This window comes from Tubulanus polymorphus, chromosome 1 (genome assembly GCF_964204645.1).
Source record: "Tubulanus polymorphus chromosome 1, tnTubPoly1.2, whole genome shotgun sequence".
NCBI classification, from domain to species: Eukaryota; Metazoa; Nemertea; class Palaeonemertea; order Tubulaniformes; family Tubulanidae; genus Tubulanus; species Tubulanus polymorphus.
This window is the reverse complement of record NC_134025.1, coordinates 7,533,437-7,553,677: the sequence shown is the minus strand read 5'-3', so window position 1 is coordinate 7,553,677 and position 20,241 is coordinate 7,533,437. Positions and strand designations below refer to the sequence as shown.

The window sequence follows — 20,241 nt, the reverse complement described above, 5'->3', positions numbered from 1 at the left end:
TAACGAATGCATGTCTTTATAGGAACTCACGTGTCGTCCTCGTAGTTTGGAATTTCAGATATCAATAATATCATTTAACAAAGCAGATATATTTCTGAAGATTTACACGAACAAATTGTTTCTATTTTTCTTTCATTAAAGACTGGTCTAGCAAATATTTAACGTAGTTTGAGCAGATCTATTGCGAAAAACATAAGTCGTCTCTTCGTGCGCACATATGGCATCTATCCATTGGCAGTACGAAATATGAAAACAAAGGCAATCGTTTCATGCGTCAATAGCACTCAACGCGCGTCTATGCATGCAATTTTTCCTAAATGACGCCATCCCGATATTAATTCGCAAAACTGCACCGACTCCAATAATTGATATATGTCACGTAAAAAGAAATACAGCTATATACATTTAAAAACCTTTATTTTTTCAATGTTACATTTCATGAAATATCAAACAATTTCTTTCTTTACAAGATAAGTGAACGTGTTATCAAAACAAGTTTTAAAAACACAGGTTTTCATCATACAATATTGTACAATGTGCTAGAAACAATATAATATGATTGCACACGCAGCTCATTAGTAAGAGCGGAAATACAACAAACGTTGTGTCTGTTAAACCAATAAGCTGTTCAATATGCTGTTTATTCGAACTGTTTCTTGTTTTTTAACAGATATGCAGCCATATACTCAATCGGATCTGGAGGTCTGAAATACAAAAAAAGAAATAACGAAGAACATCAATATTTCATAAGTTTGTCGCCAAGAAATCAAGCTTTTGAATTTGTCCATGATATTCATAAAAATCACACATAAGCTATATAATTCTAACTGTTTTCTTTATGAAACAGATCGTAACATGTATTACTCGGATCAAGATAATTTGCCTTAATCATGTCAGATGATGTATATTCATTACGAACAAAAGTTTTTTACCTTTCCTTTGCCAATGCTGACATCGCTTGCAATAATATTGGTACAACTGTTTGATCCAAATAAGCACGTGTTGGCAGAGACTGCAGTTCCACTTTTGGCTTTTTGGTCTGTGATTCCATTGCTTCTTTTTCCGCAACTATAATTTTCTAATAACGATAAAATGTTACAACAATCATAAAAGGTGATTAAAAGATGTATTCTACTCTAGCCATATGCTATAGCCTTTCATCATCATCATCAAAAAAAAAAATTTACAGGTTACTTGAGAATAAATGGCTAAACTAAAGGCATTACCTGTACATTATCTGTTAATCCATGTGCTGCATGTGGATCAGTAGCTGGTTGGGCCGGTGGTACAGGTGTAGTCGCATCATTTTTCGGAACAGAATCAGCTCCTCCATTCAAATCAACTGCAGCAGCTGCTGGCTGATCTGAAATAGAACACGAAGAAAAGTTTAATCAGGCCTCACTTATAAGATTTTATTGAGCAGCCAGAGCCCGGCCTAAAATGTAAATATATGATTAATAGACAATTACTTAATGATACATAATTCAATGAAGCCATACAACTTGAACGTAAACGCTCTAACGTTTTACTACGGCCACTTTAAACTTAAGATTACAATCAATCAGTTACAGTGGTTAGTAAATATAGTGACGTGATTGTGATTGTTTTTAATTTTATATTTTCAACCAGTCTCTGATTTTATAGCGAATATATGCGACGTTTTAGCAAGATCATTGCTTAGGACAATATCTACCAACGACCCGATTATTCAAACGAAAAACATCTTTACAGGCGAATGAGATTATCCCCGTTAAAATAAGGGGGAAACTGTTAGATATTAGAAAAAGATTACCATCCGCCATCTTGTTAGTTTCGTCGTTAAGCAATCGGCGGCAAACTTGCCCTGGCACGCGAGTTTTCATCTCCGGCTTATGAAATAGGCTTGCTGATAATAACTTCCTAATTCGTATTTCAAATCATTTCTGTTATCTATCTGATAAAAATAGTTTGACAATTTCAATATGAAGATGGTCTCTATGCAATATACAGAGTTAATTGAATTTGACTGTTTTGGAAGGCGAGTAAACTTCTTCCCAGTAGAGGGCACTTTCTTACATCCGCTGGGGCGAAAATCAAATCGCGATAAAAAAAACAATATCAAACAATAATTGACGAAACTGAATGACAATGCGAAGGTATATCATAATATATCCTTTCTTTCGACAAAATTTGAACATGCGACCAGCGCCCAATGCCCTAATTTGGTGGTTTTCAATTGTCGTAAACTTTAAAACAGGCGCACAGCCACAGGTCAGGGGCGCAGAGCCAGACACTGAGACTGAGAGTGAGACAGGTCCAGATGAGAGGGCCAGGTTTTGAAAATAGTGAATGAAAAATTTCTTTTTATGGAAAGTCTACCACACCTGCTGTCACACCACCCATTACACCACCCACTGACCAATCATTGACATCCGGAGAGAAATTCAAAAAGTATAAAAAAGACATTTCATTCCCAATTGATCGCCTGTTAATAACGTAGGTCCCGTCCGGTGCGGTAGTTTAAGTAGGGGGCATTGGTAGTAAGCTACAGAAAGAAGAAGTGAGGTGAAAAGTACTTACGATACATATTCCTTAAATGCTTGTATATTTTTAGGTGAAAATGAATTTGGCAGTTTATTTCCTGAAACCGGTGCCGGATGGTGATGAAAAATCAATACCGCAGCCTTTGCTTCAGGCATTCAAGGTATGTGCGATTGTAATAATGGTCATCATTCCCAAAACTCACGTGTATGGATCTAGGGATAGCCCAAGATTGTCTGGTATTCAGACTAGGTATGATATTAGATCGGAGATAAGATCATTGTGACTGACTGTGTGGGGTAGTGTAGGCCTATAGTCATTCATTCACAAAAGGCACTTTTTATTTTTGAGGATTCTCTATTGTAGATTTTGGGGGCAGAGACTTCACCAATTTGGATTAGTAAAGATGAATGTTATGCGATCAAAGAGAAAAAATCACGAGTTACAATGTTTGTAAATGATTTTTCAACTCCTGAATTCCAGCATTTAGAATCGACTAAAAATCGGTAAATTCTTCATCCATTTTTATTGGAACTGATTTTGCCTTGTGAAAAATATGATTTCATATTATTCATATTATTATTTTTAGGATATATGGACCATTCTGTGCAATTAACTGCTTTCAGCTTGGTGTGGTAAGTTTGTTGGAGATATGTCCTCGTTTTATACAGGGGTGGATTTAGGTGGTGATCTCGGTGGTTCGGACCCTTTCCTTCCCGTTGAGGTTGCCCTTTTCATCATGACAGATTGTTAAAACTTGTCAATTTGACACGAATAAACTCCTCTCAGAAATTGCAAGCTTTCGGATGTATTTACTCAAAAATAATCTAAAACCGAGGGCAGAACCTCGTGAAAACGCCAATCCTGTTTCATTATGTCCTTGTGGCAATATTGAATATAAAATGGTATAGCTCTTAAGTGTTTAAACATCTATTCTTATGTACATCAACTTAAAATGCATGCAAGCTACTCCTCTATGGCACTTAGTTCGATGTATTATTACCAACAGGTATTATAACCTTTTACTTGGCTGCTTCATTCATGAAATACTTTTTATTTTCTTCTGGACAGTGGCCTTCCTTGATCCGGCCCAGTTGTATTACATTGTATATTCACTGTTTTTAATTCTCTTATTTTTCTAGGGTTTTCCAAGATTTCCACATCCAGTGTTCTGTATGTCTATGAATAACTTGACAATTTGCTGTACAGGAGTTCCCACTGAACAACGAGTCAGTTCTTATTTTGCACTTCATTATGCCAGAACGAATAACTTTGAAAATATGCATTTAAGTTTTTTTTTTCGTTTTTTCCAGAACAAATGTTTTAAATTAGTCAAGTACATGGGTGGAAAAGTTGACAAACAATTCAACGACAATGTGACTCATCTCGTAGCAGCAGATACTGGCTCACAAAAATATCTGGTTAGTCACACTAAATTTTTCTATTCCTTTGATTTCGAAATGCACACAGATAAAAAACCCTTAATTTTCTGATTAACTCAAGAGAAAAGTTGAAGAAGACTGAGTAACTAGTGAAAAAGTTCGACTAGGTATGGTCGGCTAGGTATAGACCTGGTGGTAGATCATTCACGTGCCCTAGCAGGGTTTTATTGTAATTTATTTTTATTTTTAGGTTGCTGGCCAGATGGGTGTGCCTATAATGTTGCCTGAATGGATTGACGCTGTCTGGAAAGAATCACAAAAACGCATATGTGCAGCAACTGAGGAACAATTCTCCCATCTTAGAACTCCTGTCTTTTACAAGGCCGTGATAACATTATCAGGATTTGACCTAAGTGAAAGAGCGCGGTATAAGCTGTTGATTGAAGATGCTGGTAAGTGTACATTAAAAAACTAGCGTTAACCCTGCTTTAAATGCCCCAGGTCAGTGTTTTTTAACAAAAAAATTCGAATTTTCCATATAAAATTTTTTTTAGAATGATGAAACTTTTATTAACGAAATTATTCAAAATATATCATTTATGGTCAATCTCCCCTTAATCATGCTTATTTTGTACAATCACCCCAAATAGAATTTGAACCCTATAAATAAGGAAAAATCATCTTGAATTCTTTTTAGGTGGACGTTTCTCAGGTCAGATGATAGCCAAAGAATGCACGCACCTTGTTACATCAGAACCGCGTGGTAAATTGATGACAAAGATTTGAAATTTTCCGTCAATAGAAATCTTTTTTCAGTTATCATGTCCGGAATATTACATTTTAGGTAAAAAATATACTTTTGCTGTTAAATGGAAAGGTATACTGATCGTAAGTCCACAGTGGTTACACGATTCAGTTGAGCGAGGTTATCGTTTGGATGAAACACTGTATACTGTTGGTCCTGACAAATCGAAAGCTACCTCTACACCTACTAAGGATAGAGGTATTGATATCATTTGTTCCTGCTGGAATTAGTGGCCTGTCCTGTGGTAAAAACTTATCATATTTTTCAAATGTGTCTTTAAATATATTTCAGCATCATTGCACTCATTAACGGATATCAGCTGTATCGACTCGTCTAATATGTCGGCAGTATCTGCAATAGATGAAACCACAGATGCTTCAATGGAGATGGCGAAACCTCTGACAAGCTTTACTCGACGACCCTCTAGTTCTGACCTGAAACCAGAATTGATAGAATTGAAAAATCTTGATCTGAATTCACCTGAAGTTCAATCCCACGAAATGTTCCTTGATGGCTGTAAGGTAACTTTGAGGTTCTTACCTGACCAGCTAACCTAACGGATTTAGTCATTTTACATAAGTCTTTAAATCACGATTTTCTAAATGCTTACAGATTTATGTGGTGGGATTCTCGCAACAAGACAGTGAAAAAGTGAAGAAAATCATCAATTTAGGAGGCGCAACACGGTGTGTGAGACAAATGACCAGTTGCATATTTTCGAACTGATCATTTTATAGTTATTTCGTTTTTGTAACAGTTGATAATTGCTAATCTACATTTTTCAGCTATAGCAATATAAATGAGTGTGTAACACATGTAATAATGGGTGAAAGAATTCAATCAGACTTGGATTTGATAATCAAAGAATCGTTTGAGTAAGTAACAATGTACTGTAAGTAATGAAATTGCCATGTTTAAAATCAATTTTATGTTTGCATTTACACAATTCTTATACTGATAGGCCCAAAGTAGTGACTCTTTCATGGCTGCTCGAGAGTTTACAACAAGGACATCCTGTTGATGAGATACCTTTCCGCTTTGAAAAAGCAACATCTGATCAAAAAATAGATATACCTAAAAAGTAAGTATTGGTACCGGTACATGATCTTAACATGTGTCAGTTAAGAATAGCTTATTAGTCATTATTTGAGCAACATTTTTCGATAAACTAATAGTTCTTTTTTATCAAATCATCTCTAACTATGGTAGAAATACTGATTTGAATGTGGTATTAAGAGAAATTTGTGGTAAAACGTTTGTTTGTTATCTCTAGGAAAATGGATGTCAAGCCTAAACAAAATGAGAAAGATCCCTTTCCTAAGCCTAACCAATTGGAAAATAATCAGGATGATATGAATGATATTTTGAGCCAGTATTTAGGTGAGTGACACTTTTAGTTAATGTCACCTAAACCTCATTCATCCCTCTCCAGACAGGTATCAGTGCTTTGCTATTTTCTTTTTCAGGTGACCCAGAACGACAGTTGGATGACCCAGATCATGACATGACAGCTCCTCCAGTACCGGATAACAATTCACAACTAGGTATGATTGAAGATCTATAATGATTCAGGATGAATGAATGCATGGATAATCTATAACATATTTGATGTTTTGATAGTTGACAATACAATGGAAACAACATACTGGGCGCTACCGTTTAAAGACAAAGAGTTCATCCTATTTGGGTTAGACACAGATGTTGAGCATCTAAAAGAAATCATTACTGAAATGGGAGGTAAATTAAAGCCTAAATATATTGAGGATTATCGATCTAAAAATGTCAAACATCAAGTGACTGATTGTAAGTATTTACTGATTACAGGAAAGTTGGTTCAATCAGTCGTACGACATGTTGTTGATTACGCCGTGGTTCCATTATTCGGTTATCCTGTTAACATCACAGTTGGTGAAGTCGTATCTACTGCATGGATTGTAAGTCTCCTATTAACCCCTCAGTCGTCTATCAGTGGTCCACAGGTTATCGTGCGATGTGCGAGTAAACAGCAAAAAAATATATGCTAGGTTTTGGCTATCTAACGAAATACTTATTTGTATTTTAGGATCGATGTATTGAAGAACAAGCATTACTCTCAGTTGATGATCATGTGTTGTATCGACCATTAACACTTGCAGCAGATGCACAGCCTCTTACCGGATGTGTTGTTACTATCAGGTTACAATAAAAAATTGATGATGCAATATGGATAACGTTTCAAGTTTCTTTATCAGTTGGTATTAACAATGTGATTTTCTTTCTGATTAAAGCGGTTTTGTTGGATCGTTTCGTAATTGTTTGCACCAGATAGCTGAAAGTTTAGGAGCCTGGTGAGTTTGTCCGATCAATATTCTTTTCATCTATTTTCGGCCACAATTCAAGCAATAGTTTGTTTCTTATTTCAGCGTACAAGATCATTTAGCTCACAAAGCTAAAAGCGAGCAAGCGTTGAAAGCGAGCACTCATTTACTGGTCAATATTCCTGCTGGTATAGGTAGCAGCAAATACAAGGCTGCTGTTAAATGGAAAATTCAAATTGTCCGAGAAGAGTAAGTCATTGTTATTTCATTTAATTCAACTTTTTTTTGTTTTTCGAAATGTCTTGTTTAGGTTAATCTCTCCTTTCTTTACAATGTAGATGGCTGTATGAGTGTGCTAAAACTGGTAGAAAGATAGCAGAAGATAAATATTCAGTTGATACAACAACAGCGGCGGCGGCAGCATCGAGTGAGCATCGAATTTTCATGGTTGATGTGACTTTAGTTCGTTGTTCTTTTGACAGAATTATGAATATAAACTTTTTATTTATGAAAACAAGAAGATATGAATACCAGTACTAGTTCCGCCACTAACACTCCGACATCAAACAAGCGAAATATAGCAATTACACCTACCAGTACCAATCGAATACCAACAGATCGTGAAAGTTTACCTCTGCAATCTCCAAGAGATTTAAATATTCCACCAAAAACGCCTAAACTCATTAATCAAAGAGTACAGGTAAAAAGACCAAAAATGTTTTATTAAAGTCACTAATGACAAAAACGATGATGACATTCGGATAATATCTAATTTCGTAACTAATTGAATATTTTGTATTGAAGGCATTGATGGCAAGCGCAGAATCTTTGACGCCGAAACCCAATCATAATTTAGTGTCACCTGGACAATTTCTGAACCCCGATAAACCATTTATACCAAACTTTGATTGCGCGGTAAGTGCATGTAGCCAAGTGGAGGATATTGTGAGTAAACACAAAAAATATATGCTAGATCTAACGAAATACTTGAAATATTCTCTAGGCTTTCCTCGATGCTATTAAAACTCCAGTTAATGCTGTAAGGCAGGCTGGACAACTAAAGAGAAGAAATAGTACAGTAAGTCTCTGCAGATAAAACACAACACATTACTAGTGTACGTGTATATTTTGTAGATATTGGAAATGAGTTTTTACACTGTATCTTTTGATTTTCATTCCCAAATTGTTTAGCCCATTGCTGAATTGATCAGTAGGAATTTAGCAAAAGGGGTAGAGAATATGGCGAAAGGAGGATTACAACTTGACCAGGCTCTGGTTGGTGGAGCTGAGGACGATGTTGAACAAAACACGCGAAATTCTGAGGTCAGTTGAGTAATTGTAACTCAGTGTGAACTCCTCCTTTATTCATTCGTAGAACTGTAACAATCTTTGTGTATTAATTTACTTAAAACACAGGATAACGATCTAAATAAACCACTTGCTGGTGTTGTGATTTATGTCAGTAAGAAACTGCAAGCTAAACAAGCTGAATACCACAATATAGCTGGTCCATTAGGAGCAGACTATCGATGGACATATGATTCCTCTGTTACTCATTTACTTTATCAGGTATGACACACGCTTCTAGTGCCAAACTCTCAACTTAAGAGTTAAGTATATTTATATGTATGAACTGTTGACTTTCAGGGCCGTGGAACTGATAAAGAGTATAAGACAGCCAAACAGCAGAAAAAGTTCATCATATCACCGTATTGGCTATTACTGGCATGTATCTTATGAAAATACATACACAGCAAAATTCTATTACACGAAATAAATTGAAACCAGAACACTTGTCCAGGATTCATTAGAAAATGTTACAGTTCTTAACAACTTGAAAATGTATTTTTTAGTGTAAAGATATGAATTCTAAAGTTGAGGAGGCACTTTTTCCACACAATTATAATCCAAAAATGAGTCTGGTATGTACCAACCAGTATGTACTTAATCATTGAAATAAAGAGAAACTATGCAAGGCTAATCTAATTTTGGATTTTCATCCACTTTTCAACAGTCAGTCTCGACACCGACTCCAACAGGTCGGTCCACACGCAGGTCCGTGCGTAATAGCAGTACTACTGGCGATTCGAACCAAGAGGAAACGACCTCAAAAAGTAATTCATCAGAAGATGAACGTACCCCAGCTGCTGCAGCTACTCCTGCTCCTAGTGCTAATAACATAGACATCAATGAAGAGTCTGAGCCAATTCAGGTAGATAAAGCTTACCATACATATCGTGACATATTATCTCATTTGGATACAACGTACCAGTAAACCTTGTACAGGCTGTTTCCTTTCATTTTTATCAGAATGCCACTAAAGAGAATGTAGAAGAGACTTCTATGACTGTATCAGAGAGCAGTAAAGTTTTATGTAAACAGATGGAAGACCTTATTAATGCCACAAAGTAAGCAAATTTCTAATACGTCCAGTATCTTTTCTTTTTCATCTATTTGATGCATGAACTCAAACTCTTGATCGTAATTACAGAGGCCAAAAACCCGAAAGACGGAAAAGTAGGCGGCTCAACTGTAAGTTTTAATTATAAATTGTCTATTACCGGTTTATCAATGTATAATGTGCTATTTTGAATTATGCGCCATTCATTGTATTCTTTCTCTCTGTAGCGTTCGGACAGTTAAATGCTTCATCGTCAAATGAAAGTAATGTCAGTAATGAGTCAAAGTCAACACGATCCAAATTTGTGAAACATACCTCAAAAGGTACGATTCCCGGTAGTTTTGTTGTAGAATTATTGTTTTTAGCTTCTGATTAAATCAATCGATATACTTATAGAAGAAATTGTGGAAAATATTGCGCCACCAGACACTCAGTGTGAAGCTTCACAGAGTTTAGAAGTAATGTGGGACGATCCTACTGGCAGGTAAATTCAAAACTAATCACCTAGAAAATCATTCGTTTCTATTGAGATCACATGTATAGGGATAATTCAAATCTTTTTGTAGATTAGAAAGAGAGAAGATGGCTGATGAATTAGAGCGTGCTTATAATCCAACTCAACCTAATGATTTTCAGTTTCAGCCGGTTTTTCCTTCGAATGCAGATAATGTACCAATTGACCAACCACTGGTATGAAATATTGTAATCGTGAGTCTTATTTGGAAGACTTACCTGTAATCTTCAGAACAGCATTTCATTTTATCATTAATTTACAGGATGCACAGAATGACCATCAAGCAGACCGTACAGTAACCCCAGAACCACCATCACTTACGTTCCCTCGACCTAAATCTACTAACATTCCACCACCACAGCCTATTGAGTTGATCGACGATGGCGACGATTTAAATGAGGAAGAAGGGATGAAATTGAAGACCAATCCTGTTTTCTTGTTGTCCGGAATATCTGTTGAAGTAGGTATTCGTAAAGAGTTGATTGAACAGAAATAGATTCTCTAGCTTCTAGTCATCAAAACTTGATTCTTTTTTAGGAACGCACAGTTTATGGTGCATTAATTGAGCAGCTTGGTGGTATTTGTTCAGACTCGCAACATTTTGATACAAAATCCACACATCTAGTTATAGGTAAGTAATGATTTAAAGAATATTTATAGTACACAAAATGCCATTCTTTCACCATGAATTTGCATGATTTGAAAATTTTCAGAGGTACCTACACGTAATGAAAAGGTATTGGCATCTATAGCTTCTGGAAAATGGGTTTTACATAAGTCTTACTTCCAAGCGTGTAAGCTTGCCGGTCACTTTGTCGATGTAAGTTAGTAACATTCATACATATAATACAGTATTTCACAATATCTCTTCCCTATATCTATATCTATAATGCGTTTGTTTACTTGTAGGAGTCTGAACATGAGTGGGGTAGTATTAGTACAGAAGGTATGACTGGCCTCAGTAAATTGTCGCTTGATTTAGCATCTGCTGCTCATAGATGGAGATTGAGGGTTGAACAAGTGAGTTTTCAACGGTTTATTCAACCGCTGTTTCTTATCAAGAATGTGTTGAGTTGTGCGTTTAATTTGTTTTCAGCATCACGAAGGAGCTTTCTGCGGTTGGAGTGTTGTTTTCTGTTGTACGCCACATAAAGTGACTGGGTTTAAACGGCTGATAGAGGCAGGTGGAGGGACGGTATTAGCAACGAGGTATGTTTATATCACAAGGGGCAACTGTTTAGATTTTCATATACCTGGTGCTCTACCATATTGCATCCACCTATAATTTCAGACCACCGTATTCAAGCCCGAATGTATTAGAATCTTGTACTCATGCATTTATCGAGACCAAATCAAAAACTGAGGTAAATTAAAAAATAGTCTTTGATGATGTTTGGTTTAAAACCCAACTCTTATTCCATTATCTCTTCTATAATGACTTTGTTTCTTTTAGTTTCCAGTAAATGAGTTTGTAAAAGCTGGAATTGACTGTTTGAAACCTGAATATATTGGTGCTTTCCTGGTCAACGAGCCTACGCCAAATTCTTTTTACATCAATCAAGTTGCTGCTTCTGTTATGAGGTAAATATATTTGAGATTTGAGCTGTGGCTCAAGTAATTTCAAGAAATTATGTTTTCTATTTCTATTGTCCATTTGACTTTTCAGGCATCCAAACCATAAGAGAAAAGGCTCAGATACATTAGTATTGAGTAATGAAGCTAAGAAAATGAAGGTGAATTGTAATTAGTTCCTTTCTTTCAAATCAGAGTTTCTGGGTCGTAGACTGATGCAATAGAGTTAATGAATCTGACTCACTGTAATTATTTATAATATTTACTGAATTCTTTAAAATTTGAAAGTTGCTGGTAACTTCTGTTTCTACTGCACATTCTATCCATTTAGATTTGTAAAATACACATTGTGATGTACATTTTTATAATAAACATTTCACATTTGATGTCATAAATCTCTGATTTTGGATTTGTAGTCGATTATCGGCCCTTCTAGATGCTTTCGATCAATGACAGCGTCCTTTCAACTTGCTCACTGCTAGAACTGGATCCAGAATTAAGCTAAATCATCTTCCGGTGTTACAAATTAACCATCAATGACTGATAAATCAAACAACTAACACACAGCAATTGTAGAATTAAAACTTTCTTAAAAAAGAACAACTGAAAAACATATACAGCACTTGAGCGTCGCCAAAGTAATAACAAATCTTCAAACGAAACCAAAATATTCATTAACTCTTTGATTCCAAAGTTCAATGGTTTGCATCCATGATAGATTCTGCATTTGTATATCATCCTCCTGGTCATAGTTTACAGGGTTTTCATTGTGTTCTTCGATTGAGAAAAATGATGTAATCAACGACCGACACATAGGGCATCGATCCAATTTAGAGAAACAGTTTTTACAGACACACGTATGTCGACATGGTAACAAAGCACAAAACACCGGTCCATTGCAGCACACCACACAACCACGACCATCTGACTGCTGATCACTTACATACAGTTGCTGAAAATATATAATGTAGGATTTTTAACTGAACTAGTTGTGCCCCTTAAGGAATGTGGCATCCAAATTAAAGGGATTGAAGCATTATTTGACCGCGAGGCACTTTCCTTCCTGTGAAAAATCTGTCATCTGAATTATTTAAAAATTCTCACAAATAATCAATTCTTGAGGCCATAAATGTGTGCTTACTTGTAATGAGCATAGGTGACCGACATCCCCTTGGTTTGATTTTATGTAACTATATATCAAATGTGACGCCCCATCGCATACGCTGTCCTTCAGGTGAAGTATTGATATGAGACTGATCTACAATAATAGATCAATACCGTGAGTAGATTTAAGAGCTGTATCACAATTTAAAGTGAATCTTGAGAAAGATTATCCACCTTACCACAGAGCTATCTGAATCATAGATGTTTTGAGTAGACATAATAATGACCAGAGGATACCTTGCACGAGGTGACTGACCAAGACTCTCAACTTTTAACTCTGTTTGTAAATGCATATGATGCGTTCCGCTGTGTAATCTAGATATGAGAATTAAGGATAATTTCATACGGGTTTTAATGGAATGGTCATCTTTTCAATAAAATATTACGAAAAAAGATACAATTGAGGAACATCTTTAATAATGCATTGATCATTCAGTAGACTGTCTGACAGTAATTCATCCAAGTACTGCCTCCATGGCAGTCGAATTTTCCAATGGGTCTTATCTATTACTGCTCCCCAAAATGTCTGAATATAACATGGGATCTTAGTTGTGATTGAACAATGGACTCCATCTGAAATATCATCGAAATAAGTTATTTCAACAGTTCAATCAAGACAAAAATATTTAATACATTTAACAGATTTAAGTAACAGTAAAACTCTTATGAAAATGAGATTGTGTAAAGGATAAAATCATGCCGTCTCCATTTACCAGAAAGCGATTTATTTTGTAGATTTGGGAATTTTATTTCGAATGGGTTGAATATTCCCACAATATCTTGTGCTGGAACAAATGATTGCCGTGTTATGCGCATACCAACATTATTGTGCTCCCCATTTATCCTGAAAAAGAAGCAAAAATAACAGGAATTGGGTCGCATCACATGCATTTAGTTTGCATTGAGCAAAAATTTGGTACTCAAACGATAACCCAATATCGGGACGTCCCCGGTAACTTAATATTTTATCTTTACCCCTAACCCTTGTGTGAACAGTTACTAATAACATTGAGCTGTATGCCACCTTAAAATACGTTAATTACCTGACTATGAATATGAACATTAATGCTAGGCATATCAACACGGCACTTATAGACAGAAAATTCGATAAATGCATGAACGAATACATTAACTTCGTTACTTCGGATGACATTTTGGTTTTAGCTCAAGGTCGTCGACCCGGAAGTCCGTTTATTTTGACAGTTTGAGTTTTTGACATTTCATTGTTATGTTCACGTTATGTATGTAGTGTCATGGAATAAATTACTAATTCCATGCTTAAATGAGAAAATTGTGAATAAGCAACAATTAATATTAGGCTTTTATAGCTTGTGTTTAATCCCTGAGAATTGAATTGCTTTTATGCCTTCCAAAGCTAGGCCGGGCCAGGCCTACACCTACTAAAGTGTAGCAATAAATAAACTTTGAAAATGCTGATCACCAAGAAACAGAGCTGATTGAGTGATGGGTAAAACCAATACAAAACATATTGTTGTTCGTCGAGAATTGGGATTTAAGTATGCTGGTATGGAGATGGTCGATTTTACAGAGATACTACCGAAAGAAATCATAGAAAAGATATTTTCTTATTTGAACCCGAAGGATCTTTGCCATTTATCACGATGTAGCCATAGTTTACGAATCAACTCCAACCAGGATCATCTATGGTATGAGATTCCTTTATCAAGATACGTCAACAAACATACACATTAATTCAATCCAGAATAATAGTCCGATAAACACTAATCGGTTCTCCTAAATTCAATTGCAACTAATTTATTTTTCAGGTTACATCATTGTCTCGCAAATGGATGGTTGAAATATGGACTGCCTTTCGGTTTACTAGATCAACCGACTGGTTTATATGCTAGTGTCACTAATATATCTGGAACATCTCCTGTCTTTTCATATGAGGGTGTGCATTCGTTTTCATCACGAAATAGTTCGCTTATTTTCAGTTTTGAAAACGTTTTCTTTTTGCGGTCTTTAGGTGTCGGGGATTATTCCACGTTAGAACCAGTGAATAAGTGGAAACAGATTTATATGCGTGCTCAACATTTGAAAATTAATTGGAAAACAGGCCGCTATAGTGTGGCACCAACTTTAAGAGGTCACACCGATAAAGTCAATGCATTTGATTGTAATAGTAAGTAACAAAGATAAAGTTTGCAGGAATTCCATACGGGACTGGATTTATTTTACTCTAACTCGAAAAATTCTTTCTGAAAGGTCAAGTGATTGTTAGTGCTGGAGAAGATAAAACTCTTCGTGTTTGGGATCTGCACACTTGTAAGTGTATCAACAAACTAAATGTGAATGGAGAACCTCTAACTGCAGTCAAAATCAAGGTAGGAAATTTATATTGTGTTTATGTAGGACAAAATTATTAGAATCCTTTTTTCGACATTTACTTCAATCCACTTAGGGCAATGTGTTGGTCGTGGGATGTTATGGAGGTGGAATCCACGTGTATGATTCATCAACCCTACAAAAGAAGATCTCATTTCAAGGACACCATTCAAGCATAGATCACATGGCATTTGATGGCAACATAATAATCAGTGTGGCTGCTGACAGGTAAAGGTGCAATTAGCTATAACTTTATTGAATAAATCACTGATTTGGGATACAGAATTTTTTTCAATTACCACATGCATGCTTTTTTAAATGGAATCTGAGGCTAAAATAGAATAAAGATACCTTGTTTCGTCTAATCGCCTGGGTCATTTTGTTGACTGCATTAACATTTGCAATCAGTTCATTTCAAAAACTGCCAGGTCTGTTATTGTTAGCTTGATCATAATTTTTGAAAAAATTATTTATAGAGTAGATAGGTGGCTGGCCAGGTCCACGTTTTTAAGCTTAGCAGAAATGAGAAACAAGGTGTCAATTTTCTTAAGACTGAAATGGAAATTCATGCACGACAGTTTGGAATATTATATTTCAGGGCTATGATGGTGTGGGATATAAAATGTGGTGAACTGAAATATACAATGAGAGGTCATACTGATGATGTTGAGGTATACATTGCAGTCAAAAACTTTACGATTTTGGTGTAAATTGTCATGGACCCTAATGTAATAATAATAATAATGCAAAGACATTCCTGAATTTTTTCAGAGTTTTGCAGTTCATGGAACGCTTGTAGCTACTGGTGGGTATGACAACTTAATAATGATCTGGAATACTGAAACAGGACAATTGAGCCAGAGATTTGAGGGGCATACAGAAGGTACTTTTAATCTAGAAAGTAATTGCAGCAGAGATTTTTATGTGATTTAAAACATGGAAAATAATACTGATAATCTGTATATTTTCAGTGATTAATGCGATTCAATTCGACCAGAAGAAATTAGTGAGTGCAAGTTCGGATTCAACATTAAGAATTTGGACAATTAATGATGGACTTTGTCAGTTTATTCTACGAGGTCATATGGGTGAAGTTGTAAGTGATTTGAAGTACTGGGTAGTTCTTCCATGGTCCAGTTTCTGGACTCAAAATTGTTTTTTTTTGCTATTGTGACCTTTTTCATTATTTTCTAGTTTTGTGTTGCCTACAATGAGCATGTGATTACATCAGGAGGTACTGATAGTTGTGTTATTGTTTGGGACCACACAGGTACATTTAACTTTCCTTTCAGCGCTTTCTAATTCATACCAAAAAATGCTAGAGATAATTTTTCAAATTTGGACAAATACTAACCCAGTGTGTTGAATAATGGGTATACCGCTATAGTGTGTTATAAGTGGATTTACTTGTTTTTTCATATATCCAGGCTGCATATTAAAGGTGTTTAACGATGGACATATTGGTACGGTACGTTGTCTCCACATAGATAATGAAAAACTAATCAGCGGAGGAGATCAGAAGAGAATAGTCATTTGGGATTGGAAGGTACGTAAGCATAGTTAATTCGGTACTCCTTTTTGGGATCAATATCTGAGTAAAAATTTCTTTCTTTTAGGATCTAAAAATTCTTAATCGCGTTCATCGTAATCCGAATATACTGTACAAATTGTGGGTAGGAGACACGCGTTTGATTACAGCTTCACCAGAGAAACCTGGTCTAATGACGATGATCAGCTACTGGTGATGAATAAGTAGGACAATCCATACACAACACATTCCTATGAGGATAGAATTTCTATCATTGATGCTAAGTTGTACATATATCAGAGTGTCTTCCACTTAGTGTGAATCTGAAGAGTTTTTAGTATTTTTTATATTTCAAAACTATTAAATTTGCAGTGATAAGTTACTTGATAAAATTATACACACGAGATTACTGAAATGTTGTTCAAGCTACTATGTCTTTAAGATGTGTAACTTTTTATGATGCTTCTTTTATGTGCCAGCAGTTAAAATAAATATTAAGAATGTTGAAAATTTTGTTTGTTGTTTAGAATGGTGTGTGACGGGGAAAGAACAATATGTAGATGGAAAAGAAACAGATATTATCATCTTAACTTCTTCAACTTATTTCAATGAGACAGATGTAGAATTTATGGACAATAACTATGGACATGATACCAAAATTCCTGAAGATATACTGGTATTCACCAAAAATAGTTCGTGGATGGCTATATGGCATTCCTCTATCCCAATTCTTTATTCAGTGCAAAAATTACTGGACCAGCCATTTAACTTCCAACAGCCAACTTCTACGTGGAACAGAGTCCATCACATACGTAAAGGCTGAATAAATATCGGGCAGGCAAGATCTTAAAATTCTATAATGAATGTCGTCTTCATGAAACTATAAGACACAAAAAGTCAAAACTTCCAATATATAATTCAAAATGTATTTTGTAAAATAGAATAAATCATACAAGATGAGATGACTCCAATGACAGACTAACATACACATACAGTATTAATAGACTCCAATAATAGACCAACAATTGCATGGTTTATTTAGTAAGTCTTTGATATCCAATACATGTAAAGTTGTAAATTAGTTAATTAAATTATCACTATATCTACTGCTGATATAAAACTCTTGCAGGAATGCAGGAAATTGAATACATGTACAATGATTATAAAAAGTTAGATATTGCATAGACACTTATTGCAGGATATGTACATACAGCTACAAGCTTGTAAAATAGCACAATCTAATATGGAAATAAAATCTTAAATAAGTGGTTTGAAAGTATAAAAGATTCCTCATATTCTAATTCACGCAGCTTCACATACCGTATTCTCAATCATCTGATTTTACCCTGAGAGGTTAATATGTTTTCCACTTAAACATAGTTGATCAGTCAAAGCACATGAATAAGAGATATCTAACCATGATAAATGAGACAACATAAATACTAGAGAAAAAATTCAAGTCAAGGTCAGTTTTGCATGTAAATATAATGGCTTTGTAGTTAACAGATTAATACTTTTCCTTTTGCAGTCAGTTGGTTTTTTATACCTGAAAATGCAGAAATGACCAAACTTTGAATACATTAAATTTAGAATAGGCTCAAACAAATCAAGTATCAAAATCAGAAATAACTTACAATTCAGCAATCACAGGACCATCTTTGATTTCATCGCGTTCAAGAAAAGTCCAGCATTTGGTGCTCACAGTCTTCTTTTTAGGCTTATAGTGGCGAAATTCCAAGAAAATGGCAAACCCTGTCAGAATAAACAACATATTCCCTCACACTCCTAATATCCCTCGATAGAATCTTATTGTTAAAAGCGGAAGACCCTTACCAGTGGGAAGACATTCAAGTGGTCTCTCTATAGTTATTTCTGACCCGAAATATACATAATTTTCATCCCGATGATTAGACATTGGTGTATCGATAGGAGTGTTTAGATCTATTCCCTTAGCATCTTGAAATAAAAGATAATACAAGATACAAGGCTATTTTTATCATAAATCTATTGGATTTAGTATGGCACATGAATGAATGATTAAACCTTTAACAGCAACAGTGATAAATGAATCGATATACTGTGGAGCATCCTTGATACCAAGTTTTTCAATCCATAATGATATTTTTGTTTGATCTTGTCCAGGAAGAGGTGGAAGAGACACAAGACTTGCTGGAGCTAAAATAGGTAAACACCATTGCTTATTACAGAATAGCATTTTAATGATCAAAGAAAAGCAGAATAACACGTACCTTCAGAGCTATTTTTTATGAGTTTACCCTCATTTTCTATTGATGTAATACCAAACAATGATGGCAGTCCTTAAAAAAGTAACAACATGTAATTCAAAGCTGTCCAACAACTATTCGGTTAGGCTATCTTGTTGGAGAAGATTTTTCGATTACCAGATAAAATTCTTTTAAGATGATCTAAGGTCACTTCCATACTTCTTTGAGGATTCTGAAAAAGATTAATACCATTCTTAACAGCCCTATCTTGCTTTTCATAAAACCTTGGCAGTTTGATGAGGATTTCTACCTGCAACGCCTGTGATCTTAACTCTAAACAAACCACTAATTTCTGAAGAACTTTCTTTTGGTCATCGGTGAAATAAGTTTGATCTGGGCGAGTTCTTTTGGGAATTTCTTGTGACAACCTGCAGATCGAATAACAAAATCAGAGCACAGTACATAACCTACCCCGGTAGGCCTATTGTACTGCTAAACATAGATGTGTAAATATGGTAGTCTCTAGTTAGCCGTACGTAGTTCCACAAACAACCCGTAACAACGACTGGTATTCAGACTATAAATATGGCTATTATGGCAACTTACTGCTTGTAGCCTTCCACAGCCTCAACTGGTTGACCCCATGCGTCATAATCAGTAGATTTCTTTAGTATCGTCCACCAGACTTGAATAAGTTTTGATTGATCAAAATCATCATCTACTAATAAATCATCGACCACATCTTCACTCGTAGCGGTAGCCATCTCTCTCAACTGTATTCACACGACTTCACAAATATTCCACATTACATGATTTCTTCATTAACTCGAAAAAAATTCACATAAATGTCAAAAATATGTTAGAAAGAGAGTAAAATGTCAGGTAAGGCCCCCAAATGCCCAAATGTCAACAACTCAGCTCAGCGACCTTGAGATTATAAGTAACAAATTAAATTCAAATATAAACCGTACCTTTATGATACATAGTTAACATGGTAGAACGATAACCACACTCAACCGTGGTGAACGGATAATAAGATAAAATCCCACTTTTTACAGATTAAAAGAATTTAAAAACCGGAATTTATTTATTCAATCTAAAATATATAAAAGACACGACGTTTCGATCTCACCCTAGAGATCATCGTCAGGTGTAACATGGTAATCTTTTTGATAACTATTATAAAAAACGGTTCAAAAAGACTATACTATACCTTAAACATTAAAAAAAAAAAAAACCAATCGGAACCATGGTGTATGGCTGATTCCGGTCATAGAAAAAAAATTTTCTGTACGGCTAGAACACAAAGATTTTTCACCCGTGGCCCGTTTTTGGTTTTCTCGCGCAAGAATTCAAAAAGTTTGGTTCCCTCGCATGAGAATTCAAAAAGTTTGATTTTCTCGCGCGAAAAAACAAAGTTTTGAATTCCCGCGGGAGAAAACCAAAATGTTTTGATTTCTCGCGCGAGAAAACCAAGTTTGGTC

At 35.4% G+C, this 20,241-nt stretch overlaps 5 protein-coding genes across 6 annotated transcripts; 2 read left to right on the top strand and 3 right to left on the bottom strand.

Annotated features, from left to right (window-relative positions):
• Window positions 1–422: 422 nt before the first annotated feature.
• LOC141899019 (protein dpy-30 homolog) lies at window positions 423–1,933 on the bottom strand. Its single transcript, XM_074785174.1, has 4 exons — window positions 1,793–1,933; window positions 1,227–1,363; window positions 933–1,078; window positions 423–704 (listed from the first exon to the last, which is right to left on the bottom strand). Exons 1-4 carry the CDS (start codon window positions 1,860–1,862, stop codon window positions 641–643), a joined length of 417 nt encoding a protein of 138 aa, XP_074641275.1. The 5' UTR covers window positions 1,863–1,933; the 3' UTR covers window positions 423–640.
• Window positions 1,934–2,046: 113 nt separating this feature from the next.
• LOC141898977 (DNA topoisomerase 2-binding protein 1-like) lies at window positions 2,047–11,818 on the top strand. Of its 2 annotated transcripts, none has more exons than XM_074785135.1 (42): window positions 2,047–2,135; window positions 2,594–2,683; window positions 2,887–3,026; window positions 3,110–3,155; window positions 3,663–3,749; window positions 3,834–3,941; window positions 4,153–4,354; window positions 4,600–4,665; window positions 4,747–4,905; window positions 4,999–5,228; window positions 5,320–5,393; window positions 5,493–5,582; window positions 5,669–5,788; window positions 5,981–6,087; window positions 6,174–6,251; window positions 6,328–6,444; window positions 6,532–6,641; window positions 6,770–6,882; window positions 6,975–7,034; window positions 7,110–7,253; window positions 7,343–7,431; window positions 7,526–7,704; window positions 7,809–7,919; window positions 8,008–8,082; window positions 8,196–8,327; window positions 8,421–8,573; window positions 8,652–8,729; window positions 8,858–8,926; window positions 9,019–9,216; window positions 9,315–9,412; window positions 9,496–9,536; window positions 9,633–9,728; window positions 9,802–9,889; window positions 9,972–10,095; window positions 10,182–10,379; window positions 10,457–10,550; window positions 10,633–10,739; window positions 10,829–10,939; window positions 11,016–11,128; window positions 11,211–11,283; window positions 11,373–11,500; window positions 11,586–11,818. In XM_074785135.1, the coding sequence occupies exons 2-42, from the start codon at window positions 2,600–2,602 to the stop codon at window positions 11,665–11,667; spliced, it is 4,572 nt and encodes a 1,523-aa protein (XP_074641236.1). In that variant the 5' UTR covers window positions 2,047–2,135; window positions 2,594–2,599; the 3' UTR covers window positions 11,668–11,818. The 2 variants fall into 2 exon arrangements, with proteins under 2 accessions (XP_074641236.1, XP_074641230.1); XM_074785129.1 differs by having other exon boundaries at window positions 7,523–7,704.
• A 243-nt stretch (window positions 11,819–12,061) lies between these two features.
• LOC141906340 (cell growth regulator with RING finger domain protein 1-like) lies at window positions 12,062–13,878 on the bottom strand. The gene is made up of 6 exons (XM_074795591.1): window positions 13,699–13,878; window positions 13,369–13,499; window positions 13,054–13,228; window positions 12,835–12,970; window positions 12,633–12,749; window positions 12,062–12,443 (listed from the first exon to the last, which is right to left on the bottom strand). Exons 1-6 carry the CDS (start codon window positions 13,806–13,808, stop codon window positions 12,144–12,146), a joined length of 969 nt encoding a protein of 322 aa, XP_074651692.1. The 5' UTR covers window positions 13,809–13,878; the 3' UTR covers window positions 12,062–12,143.
• LOC141906329 (uncharacterized) lies at window positions 13,848–17,006 on the top strand. The gene is made up of 12 exons (XM_074795579.1): window positions 13,848–13,896; window positions 14,035–14,322; window positions 14,443–14,570; window positions 14,646–14,801; window positions 14,885–15,003; window positions 15,081–15,232; window positions 15,603–15,675; window positions 15,776–15,887; window positions 15,976–16,100; window positions 16,199–16,274; window positions 16,432–16,550; window positions 16,621–17,006. The coding sequence occupies exons 2-12, from the start codon at window positions 14,120–14,122 to the stop codon at window positions 16,747–16,749; spliced, it is 1,392 nt and encodes a 463-aa protein (XP_074651680.1). The 5' UTR covers window positions 13,848–13,896; window positions 14,035–14,119; the 3' UTR covers window positions 16,750–17,006.
• Window positions 17,007–17,502: 496 nt separating this feature from the next.
• On the bottom strand, window positions 17,503–19,672 carry LOC141913815 (axin interactor, dorsalization-associated protein-like). The gene is made up of 8 exons (XM_074804980.1): window positions 19,364–19,672; window positions 19,068–19,185; window positions 18,935–18,989; window positions 18,782–18,850; window positions 18,576–18,707; window positions 18,366–18,488; window positions 18,167–18,284; window positions 17,503–18,078 (listed from the first exon to the last, which is right to left on the bottom strand). The coding sequence occupies exons 1-8, from the start codon at window positions 19,519–19,521 to the stop codon at window positions 17,988–17,990; spliced, it is 864 nt and encodes a 287-aa protein (XP_074661081.1). The 5' UTR covers window positions 19,522–19,672; the 3' UTR covers window positions 17,503–17,987.
• Window positions 19,673–20,241: the final 569 nt, after the last annotated feature.